The sequence below is a fragment of the Equus asinus genome, chromosome 23 (assembly GCF_041296235.1).
Source record: "Equus asinus isolate D_3611 breed Donkey chromosome 23, EquAss-T2T_v2, whole genome shotgun sequence".
NCBI classification, from domain to species: Eukaryota; Metazoa; Chordata; class Mammalia; order Perissodactyla; family Equidae; genus Equus; species Equus asinus.
This window is the reverse complement of record NC_091812.1, coordinates 62914403-62929951: the sequence shown is the minus strand read 5'-3', so window position 1 is coordinate 62929951 and position 15549 is coordinate 62914403. Positions and strand designations below refer to the sequence as shown.

The window sequence follows — 15549 nt, the reverse complement described above, 5'->3', positions numbered from 1 at the left end:
GGCCTAACAAGCGATGCTATGTCCGCGCCCAGGATCCGAACCCTGGGCCACCACAGCAGAGCGCGTGAACTTACCCACTCGGCCACGGAGCCAGCACCTGGAATTATGTTTTTTAAAGCTTACTTATTTAACACCGTAGCATGAGCAGATTTCCATGTTAATAAATATCTTCTACTCTATCATTCTTAAAGGCTGTGTAAATAGGCCATTGTGTGGCTATACCCAATCCCCTGTGGTGTTTCACTAGTTTAAAAATGCTGCACTGGAGTTGAAACTGTTCACCCATCACTTAGCATAAATTCCTAAAATTGAAATTGCAGAGTTCACGTGTGTTTAGTTCTGGTACATGTTGTCTGACCATTTTCTCTTATGTCTCTCTCTTTTTTTTTCTTTTTTTGAGGAGGATTAGCCCTGAGCTAACATCTGCTGCCAATCCTCCTCTTTTTGCTGAGGAAGACTGGCCCTGAGCTAACATCCATGCCCATCTTCCTCTACTTTATATGTGGAACACCTACCACAGCATGGTGTGCCAAGCAATACCATGTCCACACCTGGGATTAGAACCGGCAAACCCTGGGCCCCCGAGAAGCGGAACGTGCGCACTTAACCACTGAGCCACTGGGCTGGCCCCTCTTGTGTCTCTTTGTCTCGGCTCTCTCTTTTTCTCCTCCTCATCTTCTTGGTCTGGGATAAGGATGGATTCTTCTGCTTTGATTTCATTTCTCCTCTTTCTCCAATTTTCAGCAGGTTTAGGCTGCCCACTTGCCTTTTACTGTCTGACTCCGTCTAGTTTATCTTGGTATCTGTGTGACCTGTGTGGGTTTGCTTTTTTCTCTCCGTTATGCTCTAGCTAGAACACCCTTGAGTTTGGTGAGCCTCTCCCTTTTGTTAAGCCGCCTTGATCTTTCCATGTGCGCACGTTTGCCTGTGTCTGTATACACGTGCATCCGGAGATGTACCCGCTAGTCTTACAGTCTTCCTGAGTGTAAGGCCGTTTGCATTGTTTTTTTCCCTCTGTCCTAGAGTGTAGGCTGCGGGGAGCCATTGAGGCTCAACCTTGCAGGCTGGGTACCATGCTGCTAGTTTCTGGCTGGGATCCCAGTAGGTTAATGCGGAGCAGCCCCATTCTGGAATATGGGATATGGAACTGTGTGAAGCCTTGGCTCCTTGTCAGCTTGGGGAGATAATTTTGTGGCAGCTCGTCCACATCCCTCTCCCTTTGTATGAAGAAGCAGAAAGGTTCTATCCTTCACACGGTGCTTTGTCATTCCTCTACAAGGATTTGGGTGTGGTTGGGGGGTAAACTCTTGGTTTCCTGGGCCCTCTGCATACCCACCTATTAGCATATTGTCCACCTCTCTTGTATCAAATGTTTTTCATCCAGTGTAGAAGTCTTTCTTACACCCTGCAAAACTAAACAAACATCAGAATAACATATTTATGTTAGCTATTGTTTGTTAATCATCTATTCTGTGCTGAGCCCTGTGCTAGACACTTTACATTTTATTAAATCTCTTAGCAGCCCTATAAGATACATATTATTCAAGTTTTATAGATAAGAAACAAAATTCAGAAAGGTTAAGTGGCTTGCCCAAAATCACACAGCTAATAGGTACCCAATCTGGAATTCAAGCCTAGATCTTTCCCAACTTCAAAACTGGAGATGTTGTACTTGAGATTTTTTTACATGAATATATGAATATATTTCTCCTCACCTTTTCTGGATGACAGAAATGGAGCCCTGATTTAAGGCAAAGGAATAGACTAAAATAATTCTTAAAGTTTTAGCCAGCCATCAGATTCCATAGAAAAAACTCAGCCCTTTCCGGGTTACAGGTCACAGTTTACTCTTGTATGCAATCTTTTTTTTTTAAAGATTTTATTTTTCCTTTTTCTCCCCAAAGCCCCCCGGTACATAGTTGTATATTCTTAGTTGTGGGTCCTTCTCATTGTGGCATGTGGGATGCCGCCCCAGCATGGCTTGATGAGCAGTGCCATGTCCGCGCCCAGGATTCGAACTGACGAACCACTGGGCCGCCTGCAGCGGAGCGCGCAAACTTAACCACTCGGCCACGGGGCCGGCCCCCATCTTGTATGCAATCTTGTCATACCATTGCTGTCAGTGTACAGAGTAGATTCTCTTTCAGACTTTAGTGTACCTGGAGGAGATCTTGAGGAACTCCAGAATCTGATTTAATAGGCCAACGGAGGGACCTGAGCTTTGTTTCTGACAAGCTCCCAGGTGCTCCTGTGAATAGCAAGGGTGTAGATCAGTGGTTGTTAAACCCAGGCCATCAACAGATTCATCTGGAGATCTGTGAAAAAATTCCATTTTAGTGGCCCAAAACTCCAAAATTTCTAATTGGAAGAGTTTTAGGGTAGGGCTGGGCATTGTTTTTATTTTATAAAGAAGAAAAAAGAAAAAAAAATCCCGTAAGTTATCGTGATAATCAGTCTGGGAATCACTGGTCTGGAAGCTAATGTGTTATGGATGCATTGTTCCACACAGCACAAACGTGTGAGTGAACAGTTAATTTTGCTTCGTTAAACTTGGGAGGGGCTATCTTAGAGGTCATTTGTTTAGAAGGGTAAGAGACCCACTCATGTGTTGGAAGGGTTTGTTCGTAAAACCCAAGAGCAGGAAATATCCCTGGATCTCAGAAGGAAACAGAGCTAGGAGTTGGAAGGCCACTAGGAACCAAGGATGTCCATGCCTCCTCTCTTCTGTTTCTTTTTCTCTGGGGACTGGCTTTGGTAGAAAATGGCCACACAGGAAGTTTGGTCTAGTGCCACCATCTAGTTCCATGCTCCTGAGAGAATTTTAATGACCCAGTCCAGTCTAGCCTCTGGACTGGTTCTCCCTGAGACGCGGGGCCGCCCTTGGACAGTGCTGTCATCTGGAGATCTTGGCTTATGTCAAACAGACAGCTGCAGGGCCCCACTTTGAGTGCAGGGATGTGGGGGCACCCTAACATCGTTGGGCAGGCTTCTGAGAGGTGGCTACTACAGGTGTTCACTAGGTAGCTTTGCGTTGTTGGGGCAGGGTTATAGAACCAAATAAGATAAATCCCGTGCTCTTGGAATTGGAGGGCATTATTAAGGGGGAAGAGAGACAAGTCAAGATTTTAAATTAGTATGATATGGTCTGAGTGTTATGGGTAGCAGGGTATCTTTGGAGCCTATAAGAGAGGAACTTAACCAGCCTGGACATTTAGGGAATACAGAGAAAGGACATGTCTAAACTGAATTGTGTATGTTGGCCAGGTAAAGAAAAGAGAGGAAGGCATATCTGGCCTTGTAAACAGCATGAGCATGAATCAAAATAGTTATATTTCATTGAAGATTTTTGTGTGCCTAGTAGTTAATAAGCAGTTATTTCTAGAGCATTAGGTCCATGGCAGGACGTGAAACTAGAGAGATTAGTACGGACCAGATTGAGATGAGTCTTGATTCCATGCTAAGGAGCTCAGATTTAGGGGAAGGGGAACCATTGCATGTTTTTTAATTGACATGAGAGGATTTCCATGTTTATGAAAATGACTGATTATAGTGTGGAGAATAGTTTTGATGGTAGTCTTGCTTGAAGGCACAAAGACCATTTGCAGTAGTCCAGAGAAGAGGTGATAAGGGTGAGGATGGAGAGAAAGGAGCTGACTGAAAGAATATTTAGGAGGTAGATTTGGCAGGACTAGATTGATGATGGGAATGAGGGAAAAGGAAGAGTCTAGGATAAAGCTCAGGCTTGGCGACTGGGGAGAGTGTGGTGGCGTTAGATGGACACACTGAGTTTAAGATGCCTGTAGGACACATCGGCAATGGTGTGCGTTAGGCAGGGAGTCTGCCTTAGGTAGTCGTCAGGGTTACATTGCAGACGCAGTAGTGGTTGTCCCCCCAACTCCACCTCCTTTTTAGAATTTTTCCTCAATCTCTGCCTGGCACTCCTGTTCCAGCCTATTCCTCCTTTCCTTTTTATCTTTTAAATGTAAGACTCATCTAGTCTCTCCTTTCATAGATCTCCTTCCTATGCCAGCAGTAGGGTTCTTTATACAAAGATTTCACATGATTTGACTTCATCACGAGAATTGCTGACAGGATTTTAAATCAACCTCCTAGACTATAAGGTGTATGAGGGCAGAGGTTATTTCTCTCTTGTTCATAGTTACATTCCTAGTACCTAGAACAGTACTTGGCATTTACTTAGTACTGAATGAGCGAATGAATGGAGGAATGAACCATTGAATCACATAAAGAGCTTCATAATCTGTCGGGAATGCCCTTTCTCTAATACTGATCTTTTCCATAAAACATTTCTCCGAGTTGAATCTTGGAGAGTGAAATGGGGTTAGGTTGGTAAAGAAGTGGAGGACAATGTTCCAGGGAGAAGCAGCAGCATGAGCAGAGGCCTGGGGGCACAGAGCAGAATGGTGGGTGTGAATGAGACCAGCAGTGAGATATTATAACTCTTGTCCTGTGTCTCAGGCCCCCCCAGCAAACCAAGTGATATTCACGGATACTTTAATAGTGGTTGTGATGTGTTCTGGGAATTGTGTTTTGTTTATAAGTTTCTATGCATGTGTAGATAACATATATAAAATATGCTTGAACTGGCAGGAAATCTTTAGTCAGGTTTAGTTCACTAGTAGCCCTGACCATGCCTTTAGTAATTCCCAGGGTCTAGCGTGTAGTAGACGTTAATTAAGTGTTTGATGCATAATTGAGTGAATGGATGTTTGTACCAGGGTCACTCACATGACAGAGAAACTGTGTTCAGCTTCTGTATCCCTTTTCTCTTGTAGCTATTTGTAGTGGATGTCCAGACAAGCCAGATCACCAAGATTCCCATTCTGAAGGACCGAGAACCTGGATGTGTGACCCAGCAGGGCTGTGGTATCCATGCCATCGAGCTGAATCCCTCTAGGACACTGTTAGCCACCGGAGGAGACAACCCCAACAGTCTTGCCATCTACCGGCTGCCTACGCTAGATCCTGTGTGTGTGGGAGATGTAAGTTTCCCCAATAATTGTAGTTAGAAGTAGCCTTGTTTTTAAACAGAGCTTGGCAGGTAACATGGATCCTCCTCCCATAAGCCCCCTGGTGAGGAGTGGTTTCCTCTAGATTTCTGCTGACTCTAGGGACTTGGGAGTGAGGTGTGGGGGTGGAGATATCAGAATGGGGACTGAACTTTCCATCGGGAGTATCCAGCATGTTGACAGAGCGTGTTTTTGGTAAAGGGGCCAGCATCAGTAGGTTGGTGTTTGAATCCACAGTGTTCACACATCTCCCACTGTCTAAAGTCAGAGAGCCAAGTTTATTAAATCATTCATTCAGCAACTATTTATTGAGCCTTCCATAGCCAGTTGTTTTAGACACTGGGGACATAGCAGTGAATAAAACAGATAAAGCCCCCACCCTCTTTTTTTTTTTTTTTTAAAGGAAAATTAGCCCTGAAGCTAACATCTGCTGCCAGTCCTCCTCTTTTTGCTGAGGAAGACTGGCCCTGAACTAACATCTGTGCCCATCTTCATCTGTTTTATATGTGGGAAGCATGCCACAGCATGGCTTGGTAGGCAGTGTGTAGGTCTGTGCCCCGAATCCAAACCAGCAAACCCTGGGCTGCCAAAACAGAGTGTACGAACTTAACCTTTATGCCAATGGGCCAGCCCCTCCCCCCACCTTTTTTTTTTGCTGAAGAAGATTCACCCTAAGCTAACATCTGTGCCAGTCTTCCTCCACTTTGTATGTGGGTTGCCACCACAGCATGGCTGACAGTGGTGTAGGTCTGTGCCCAGAATCTGAACCTGCAAACCTGGGACCCTGAAGCAGAGCATGCCAAACTTAACCACCATGCTGTGGGGCTGGTCCCCAAGCCCCCACCCTCTTAAAGCCTGCATTCTAATGGAGGGAGACATATGAACCAATGTATAAACCATATAAACAATAAATATTTACCAGCAGTATGTCAGAGCGTGGTTAGTGCCATGGAAGGAAGTAAAGGCAGACTAAAGGCATGGAGAGTGTAGTGGAGAATGCTATTTCAGAGGAGAGTCAGGGAAGGCCTCATTGATAGGAATGACATAGGGGAGATTTCAAGGAAATGAGGGTGCGAGCCATGTTGATGTCTGGAGGAAGAGAGTTCCAGACAGAAGGAACAGCAGAGAGGTCAGTTATAGCTATTGTCCCAGGAAGCAAGGAGGAGAGTGGTGGGATGAAGTTAGAGGGATGCAAGGTGGGTGATTGTGTGTAGGAGTCCCAAATAAGACATCCAGAGATAGGCGAGAGCTGCGTGTCCACCGGACATGTTTATTGCCCACAGCAATGCCAGTTCCGTTCCAGCTTGGACTCCTCAAGACAGAAGTTAAAGATTGTGGGATCATGCCCTGTGGTTAAGATCATCAGAGGGGCCGGCCCCGTGGCTGAGTGGTGAAGTTCACGAGCTCCGCTTCGGCCCAGGGTTTCGCTAGTTCGGATCCTGGCCGTGGACCTGGCACTACTCATCAGACCATGTTGAGGTGGCGTCCCACATGCCACAACTAAAAGGACTACAACTGCAACATACAACTATGTACTGGGGTGCTTTGGGGAGAAGAAGGAAAAAAAAAGATCATCAGAGATCAGAGTTGTAATTTTTACAAAGATATTTTCAGTGAGACTTGTATGCTTTTCAAGAATGTGCATTGTGATCTTGATTTTACTAATTTCTTTTTTTTCCTCCCTGTACCTGTCACTCCTTCCTCCCCAAGGATGGACACAAGGACTGGATCTTTTCCATTGCATGGATCAGCGACAGTATGGCGGTGTCTGGTAAAATTGCCCTTTTGTAGGGAGCTTTTGGTGTGGCAGGGAGGGAGAGAGGCTGGAGGGTGAAAAGCATTAGTGGTGTGATTGGAGATAGCCCAGTAAGCAGACCATCAAGTAAGATGGCCCAGTAAGCCAGATCTTGCTTCCCATATTGGCTCTTTCTCTGACTTATCACATCATATAAGTTATTTCTCCTGTGTTTTCCTGATCTGGAATGTAAAGGCACTGGCATACTTCATTCATTATTCATACTCTGCCTTGTTCCCAAAAGCATGTTAGCATGTTGAGACATTTTGGTGGGGCTTCATTGAGATAATGATTGTGAAAGTGTTTTGGAAAAAGTGATGTGCTCTGCAAAGTATTAGGAGCAATTTCATTTTCTGTACAACTATATAACGTTAAGTTTCTTGAGAAAAGCTGTATAGGATTGGGGGAATTTCTTTCCCAGTGATGGAATAGCCAGGAAAATAACAGAAATGAGTGCAGAGAAGATAACCTAGAGAAACAAAAATGCGTTCTCGATACCCACAGCAGCCTAGAAAGTGGGCTCAGAGTGCTAACCTGCTTTGCTTGATACCCATATGTAAAAATACAATTCCCCATTCCAGATTCCAAAATAAAAATAATTATAATAGTTGCTTAATTAAATACTTCACTTATAATCCTCAAAGCAATGCTAGATTTGTATTATTAGCCTCATTTCACAAATGAGAAAATTTAGATTCTGAGGGGTTATTATAACTTGCCAAAGGCCACACAAATAATGAGAAATGGAGACAGGATCTGAATCCGAGTCTGATTTTAAAGCCCGTGCTTAGAACTGCAGCTAACAAAGCTAAAGGAACATAAATATTTCTTCTTTGGATTCTTTGCAAGGCAACAAAAAGCAGCCAAGAGGGAAGATAATCTAATGAACAAACAGTCGAAGGTTAAAATTACCCAGGAAGAGTGCAGAACCTTTTGGATTCCCTGTCATTTGTCTCCCCAAGGAATGAGAGCTCCTTGAGGGCAGAGGCTGAGTCATGTCACCTCTATAGGGACTGTCCCTTTGACAGTAACCCACACTAAATTTGGTTGATGGGAGCTAGGCCTTGGCTTTGTTTTGGGAACCTCCCATCTCTTCTTTCAGATACCTCGCTAGTGTCCTATGTTTTCAGGCTGACAACTCCCAAGTCTTGAACATCTTCTGAACATTATAGCAGGTTTTGGGGTTTTTTGTGGGTGGTTTTTGTTTGTTTGTGTTTTTTTTGTTTTTGCTGAGGAAGAGTTTCCCTGAGCTAACAGCTGTTGCCAATCATCTTCCTTTATTGCTGAGGAAAATTCACCCTGAGCTACCATCTGTTGCTAATGTTCCTTTTTTTTTTTCTATGTGAGCCGCTGCCACAGCATGGCCACTGACACATGAGTGGTGTAGGTTGCACCCGGGAACCAAACCTGGGCCACCGAAGCAGCATGTGCCAAACTTAACCGCTAGGCCACTGCGACTGGCCCTGTAGCAACTTTTAAGAACATTGGGTCTGGTAATAGAGACCTGAATTTGAATCCTGGTTCTACACCTTATTAGCACCGTGATCTTGGGCAAGTTATTTAAGCTTTTTGAGACTTGGGTTTCCTCATCAATAACGTGGATAATGATTATATGCACTTCAGAGGTCATTGGGAAGATTAAATGAGGTAATACGTAGTGGCTGCCATATTGAAAATGCTTAATGCTTCTTAACCAGTGTTAATGTGCAGATTTAATGATGAGCGTCAACCCATGAACATTCCACCTCAAAATCAGTATAGTCAAACTCATCATCTCCCTTCCAAGACTCACTGTGCACATGCCACCCGCCCCCATTGATGTATGTTGGTGAATGCTCCCTCCTTCCACCCAGGTGCACAGCCCGAGGACTAAGGCTTGTCTTAGCTCTTCCATCTCCTTAGATTACCTAGCCATGTTACACTATTTTCCAAAATCTCTCTTATATCCTCAATTTCTTTTCTGTCTTTTCTACTTGAGTGCTTGTCATCTATCTCTTGAGTTACCCCAATATCTTTCCATATTTTCTCTCTGCTTCCAGTCTTATCTCCTCCAATTTAATCTTCCTGTTGCTGCCAAATTAGTTTTTTAATTATTTTTCCTTATTGTAAAAGTAATACTTTTGAAGAAATTTTTAAAATACGGATAAACAAAAAAGGAAACAAGAATTACCCATAATATCCCTTCCCAGAGATAAGCACTATTAACATTTTGAAATATATCTTGCTAGTTTTTTTTTCAGTACATGTTTTTTAGTTGGTCAAAATAAGATTCATATAGAGGGATGGACGTATAGATATGTGATATAGCAAGTATAATAAAATGTTGATGGTAGAATATAGGCATAAGTATACAATTTGTTGTAAAATTCTTTCAGCATTTCAGTATGCTTGAAGAAAAACTTGTGTGGTTTTATTTTTCAATTTGCATAATAAACCACGTGTAGTTCTGCAGATGTACCCTTCTGTCTCTGGCCTTTTATAGACTTCACACATGATGGACTCTCTGCTTTGAACCCCTGCACACAAGCCTTATGATGCAAATAAATTGGATGATATTTCTCCCATGTTAGCCAATTTTTACTCTGAAGCATTCAGGAGATTTGCAGTGTGGGAAGGGCACGTTCTCGTCTCAAAGGAGAGTTGGCAATAACTTCACTGGAAAAGGAATTTTTAAAAAAAAAAATTTTTTTTATTGAGTTCATAATAGTTTACATCAATGTGAGATTTCACTTGTACATTATTTCTTGACTATCACCACGTAAGTGCTCCCCTTCACCCCCTGTGCCCACCCCCACCCCCCTTCCCCTGGTAACCACTGAACTGTTTTCTTTGTCCATGTGCTTGTTTATATTGCACATATGAATGAAATCATCTGGTGTTTGTCTTTCTCAGACTGGCTTATTTTGCTTAGCATAATTCCCTCTAGGTCCATCCATGTTGTTGCAAACGGGATGATTTTGTCTTTTTTTCTAGCTGGGTAGTATTCCATTGTATATATATATACCACATCTTCTTTATCCAGTCATTGGTCAGTGGGCGCTTGGGGTGCTTCCACGTCTTGGCTATTGTGAATGGGGCTGTGATGAACATAGGGGTGCATATGTTGCTTTGGATTGTTGATTTCAAATTGTTTGGGTAGATACCCAGTAGTGGGATAGCTGGGTCATATGGTAGTTCTATTTTTAGTTTTTTGAGGAATCTCCGTACTGTTTTGCATAGTGGCTGCACCACTTTGCATTCCCACCAGTAGTGTATGAGTGTTCCCTTCTCTCCACACCCTCTCCAACATTTGTTATTTTTAGTCTTAGTAATTGGAAAAGGAATTTTAAAACAGGATTTTTTAGTGGTTCTTGATATTCTGTTTTCTGGCAGTCCTATTGCTGGACGTATAGATTGTTCTGAATAAACATCTTTGTATGTAGGCCTGTGATAGTGGATTATTCCTAGGTAGGGACACAAACTTTCTGGGGTTTGCCACAGATTTCTCAGTTGTACTCTAGAAAGATGGTCCCATTTTTAGGTTGCCACTAGTAATGTATTCAGGGCTCAGTTCACAGAGAAGTGTTCTTAGTTTTTTGAGTACTTCATTATTGTTTGCTAAGGAAAACTCTTTCTCTTCTTAAGCATTCATTTTATGTAGAACAGTCATTCTTAATATGGGGATTGTGGTTCCTCTGGGTCCGTGGAAAGCCTTCGAGAGGCCCATGAACCTCCCTGAAATTGAATGTGCAATGTGGTATTTTTGTGTATTTTTCTAGAGAAAGGGGTCTTTAACCTTCATAAGTCTCTCACGGGAGTACAGATCTCAGAAAAGGTTAAGCAGCACTGATCTAGAGTGGAGCTTCCCAGCCCTCCTGCCCAGTACCAGTTACCTATGCCTGCACGCCCAAGCGACCCATGCGTTTGGTTTGGAAAGTTACTGAGCTTTATCAAACTGCATAAAACTCACTTTTGAAAAATCCCACCAACCATGTTATGCTTGAAGGTTATATATATATATATATGTTATATATATATATAATTTTTTTTTTTCTGCTGAGGAAGATTTGCCCTTAGCTAACATACATGCCATCTTCCTCTGTTTTTTAGTATGTGGGCCGCCAGCACAGCATGGCCGCTAATAGAGCCGTGTAGATCTGTGCCTGGGAACTGAACCCCGGCTGCCAAAGCAGAGCATGCCAAACTTAACCACTGGGCCGCAAGGGCTGGCCCTAAAGGTTATATTTTAACTCCTAGACCTTATTTGAATCATCCCCTTGGTGTAGCTGTTAAAATGCGTACTGCTCTCTGTTTTGAGGTGAGCCACCTGACCAGATTTCAGCACATATGAGGGTGATGTATAAACAGCTAGACTAAGAAAGCCCATCTTGGCTTCTGTGGGACTGTCACGTGGAGAGTTGGGTATGTCTGACATCTGTGGTCTCCCTGTCTTGCAGGCTCACGTGATGGTTCTATGGGACTCTGGGAGGTGACAGATGATGTGTTGACCAAAAGTGATGCAAGGCACAATGTGTCACGGGTCCCTGTCTACACTCACATCACTCACAAGGCCTTAAAGGACATCCCCAAGGAGGACACAAACCCTGACAACTGCAAGGTCCGGGCTCTGGCCTTTAACAACAAAAACAAGGTATGAGCTTGCCAATGTATCCCAGAAGCCTGTTCCTCTCGCTTCAGCTTCTTGGCTTATGCACTTCCCTTCGCCCTCCCCAAGTCAGTGCTTGCTGCTTAGCTTGGTCTGTGCCCAGAGCACCTCCTGAAGGCTGAGGGGTGCTGGTGAGAAATTACAAGTGAGGTTAGGAAACCCACCCCTTGGGCTGAGCTCTGCAGTATTTCTCTGGATGATCCACATTTGTGGGTCAGCCTCAGAGTCCCCCAGGGCCACTCTGGTTAGACTCTGTCTCATTTGCACATGCCTTTGCAGGTGCTCTGTTCTGGGTGTGATTTTCATATTTGCCTCTGAAAGCAATCACTTTTTTCTCTTTGATATTCAGTTTCTTTTAATTCTTCATTGCCTCTTCTCAACACTGCCACCAGGTCCTACCTAATCATTGCGTCAGATCTCCTGAAACTGGGGTATAAAGTAGAGTGTTGGGCTGTAGACACAGAGCCAAAAGAGCAGAAAGCCTTCCTCCAAAATCTGAATGAGACCACAATTTGAAGGGTAGTTCCTTTAGCTTCCTATCTCCTATCATATTTATGGCTTAGGGATAGACTTAGCTTTCCTAGCTTAGACCCTCCACTTATAAAAGCTCTGATGCCGAGACTTATGAAACTGTCCATGTGTGTGCTGTGCTCCAACTATCCGACAGGATGTCATGGGAATGGTTGCCAGTAAGGACTCTGATCTATGGGTTTGTGCATTATGGGTTCTCTCAAGAAGCAGGCTTGATTTAATATACTGTCCAGCCGCATTCCATAGGGTGAGATGATAGGCTGATAATGCCTGGCACCCTGCTACAGTCATCATGGGATAGGAGTGAAGAGTGGGAGGATCCCGACCTTCAGGGTCCTCCGCTGCTCACTGTTGTCTGTTAGGTGCTACAGATTGGAATATAACCTGTTTTTCATTGCTTTTTTAGGAATTGGGAGCAGTATCTCTGGATGGCTACTTTCATCTCTGGAAAGCTGAAAATACACTGTCTAAGGTGTGATGAACATGTGTCAGTGGTTTTACCTAAAAACTCACCTTATGCTTAAAATACTTTAATTCTCTCTAAGGCTTTTCATTCTTGAGTAAGGCACCAGTTCGCCGAGAGTCTGGGCACGTGATTGCTCAGTGCCTGAACTTCTGAGTCTGGCCTGCCTCTCTTGAAGAAAGTCTCTTAAAGAGATCAGAGGGGCGACTCTTTGGTGTTGCGAGGGCTTGCTTGGCGGCTCCTTTGACCAGCAGTCCTCCAGTCCACAGCGCTTTGAAGCCTTTGTGCGTGGATTATTGACTACCTGCATGTTGTGAGAGCAGGAGAACCTAAATGCTAGGAACCACTGCAACTGCAGATCAATTAAATTAGGACAAACCATCTCTGAAATAATCGTGTAAGGTAATGAGAAAATGGATTTAGTTTACAAGCACGTTTTGCGTAAAGTTAAACCTGCCTGTGGATCATTTGCCCTCTTCTTGTCCCAGAGGCCTTTGCTGCTTCTTACTTTTGTGATAGACTCTTTCTCAAGAGGAAGCAGAGCCCCGGAAGTTATTCATTCCTTCAAGTCACGGCAGCCTTTGAGCTCCACTGGCCTTGTTTGGTTCCTTGCATGCAGTGGGCACCCACTGAGGATTGGCTGAGTGACAAGGATCCAGGGCTAAGGCTGACTGGGGTTGTCTGGGTTTGAGCCAGTCCCAAGCGTGTGCTTTCTGTAGTGTACAACTCTCATACAATTAGAGACTTAGGCTGAGGGTAGCCAGAGATCCGTCCCTTTATCTGAAGAGCAGTGAGGAAGGTGGTGGCGCTTCCTGGCAGAGAGAACAGAGTGGGACCTTGGCTTTAGTGCCCTGGAGTTATCCCTGGAAACATCCTGTAGGTCTTGGTCCTTTGCTCTGCTTGCGATTATTTAATTCCAGCTTGACCTTTTTCCCTAACCAGTCTTCTTCAGTACCTCGATCTCCTTGTTTATCATGGTCACCCTCTCTTTCTCTTACGCACCTGAGGGTGGAGCAGGGCGTTATTTCCTTAACTGGGGCTTGTCTTTCTGTCTCTGACTGTGTGGCTGTGTCTGAGGGAAGCCCGCAGAGGTGGGCATCTAAGAACAATGCCCTGCTGCGTGCTCTCTGCTAATGCCCCGGGTGCCTCTCTCCTCTCTGTTTTCAGCTCCTCTCCACCAAACTGCCCTATTGCCGTGAGAATGTGTGTCTGGCCTATGGTAGTGAATGGTCAGTATATGCAGTGGGCTCCCAAGCTCACGTCTCCTTCTTGGATCCACGGCAGCCGTCGTACAACGTCAAGTCTGTTTGCTCCAGGGAGCGAGGCAGTGGTAAGAGTCCCAGGGTGCCCCTCAGGCTTACATCTGCCTTGCCCTTGGGTTTTGACCTTCAGTTTCTATGTTGGTTTCCAAATAAGTATCCCGATATTTATGGAAGCTGATAGAAGTGTTTGGTGACACAAGAGGGGAGCTTCAATGCCAGCAGAGCTTCAAACACCACAGACAGATACGTGGCCACAGAAGCCCTTGGTGGAAACCAGCAGTCAGGATATTGGTGGTTTCCATGTTCTTTCACAGAGCCCTACTTTCTCTCCTGTGGTAATTTTTTGCTTGGGCCCTGCCTGGAGTATAAAATTCATTTTTTGCTAAGGGATGGCATGACAGGGTGAGGAGTTGTTTACAAAGAAGCATGAGGAAAGTTTTGGGGTGATGAATATGTTTATTTTGATTGTGTTACAGATATATATATATATATGTTAAAACTTATTTATATAAATCATATACTTTATGTTTATACTTTTTCAATTTTATTTTTTATGAGGAAGATTAGCCCTGAGCTACCATCTGTGCCAGTCTTCCTCTACTTTGTACATGGGATGTCTCCATAGTATGGCTGATGAGTGGAGTAGGTCTGCACCCAGGGTCCAAACCCGTGAAGCCCAGGCCACTGAAGCAGTGTGAACTTAACCACTACACCACCAGGCTGGCCCCTAAATTATACACTTTACATATGTGTAGTCTATTGTATGTCAGTTATACCTCAGTAAAGGTGAAGGAGATTTTTTTTTTTGAGGAAGATCAGCCCTGAGCTAACATCTGCTGCCAATCCTCCTCTTTTTGCTGAGGAAGGCTGGCCCTGAGCTAACATCTCTGCCCATCTTCCTCTACTTTTTTATATGTGGGACGCCTACCACAGCGTGGCATGCCAAGCGGTGCCATGTCTGCACCCAGGATTCGAACCAGCGAACCCCGGGCCGCCAAAGAGGAACGCGAACTTAACTGCTGCGCCACTGGGCCAGCCCCTGAAGGAAATATTTTGTTTAGTTCTGACCACTGGGTGAATTAGTCTTCAGTCTCCCATTGTTTATAGAATATTCTCTATGAGAGCACCCTCATTTTTTATTGAGGAATAAAAAGAGAGACTTATGTTTGTACTGTACTTTAAGATTTCAGAGTCCCTTTATCTGACATCTCATTTCATCTTACTGCCCTGAACTCTCTGAGAAGCAGGTAGGAAAAAATAGTGTTAACCCCGTTTTATAGATGAGGAGACTGAGACCCAGAGCAGTTAAATAACTTGCCCAGCATCACACAGGTCGGTGGGGGAACGGACAAGGACCAGAATTGGGATCATCCAACGTAACACAGTGCATTTTCTTCTTCATCTCATTTTGTCCCCATTCTCATGCAAAAATATGGCTGTGTTATCCTGAGAGCCCTAAAAGGCACAATATGGATCACAGTTTAGCCTCATTTTTTCAAGTAGTGTTTATTTTCATGCAGATATTGCAAAAGTGGCTTTTGTTTTGGATTTCTTTTCATTTTAGTTAAGAGACTCCCATTTCAGAACAGAGAGAATAATATGTATAATGCGAGCAGTAAGGGGAGAAGAAATAGGCTTGGCTGGGATGCTGTCTGCAATGGAAAGTTTTAAGAGATTTTGGTTACTGTTACAGGAGTAGCTTTCACACCTAATGAGGAAATACTGATTCTATAAATATTATCGAGCCCCTCTTATGTGCCAAGAGACGTCTTTGTATCCCATGCACAGATGCATCCACATGTATCCACAGGTGTAGCAGATGT

The 15549-nt window shown here is 44.1% G+C and overlaps 1 protein-coding gene across 2 annotated transcripts in view; it reads left to right on the top strand.

Moving 5' to 3' along the window:
• The window catches only part of DCAF12 (DDB1 and CUL4 associated factor 12), a 32966-nt gene that overhangs the window by 14051 nt on the left and 3366 nt on the right, over window positions 1-15549 (top strand). For both annotated transcript variants that reach the window (XR_011497264.1, XM_044756689.2), the window contains exons 3-7: window positions 4797-5003; window positions 6741-6801; window positions 11262-11455; window positions 12408-12473; window positions 13632-13794. Coding sequence is in view for 1 of the 2 variants with exons in the window: in XM_044756689.2 (XP_044612624.1) it covers window positions 4797-5003; window positions 6741-6801; window positions 11262-11455; window positions 12408-12473; window positions 13632-13794 (691 nt within the window). In the remaining variant the exon portion in view is untranslated. The remainder of the gene's footprint in view (window positions 1-4796; window positions 5004-6740; window positions 6802-11261; window positions 11456-12407; window positions 12474-13631; window positions 13795-15549) is intronic.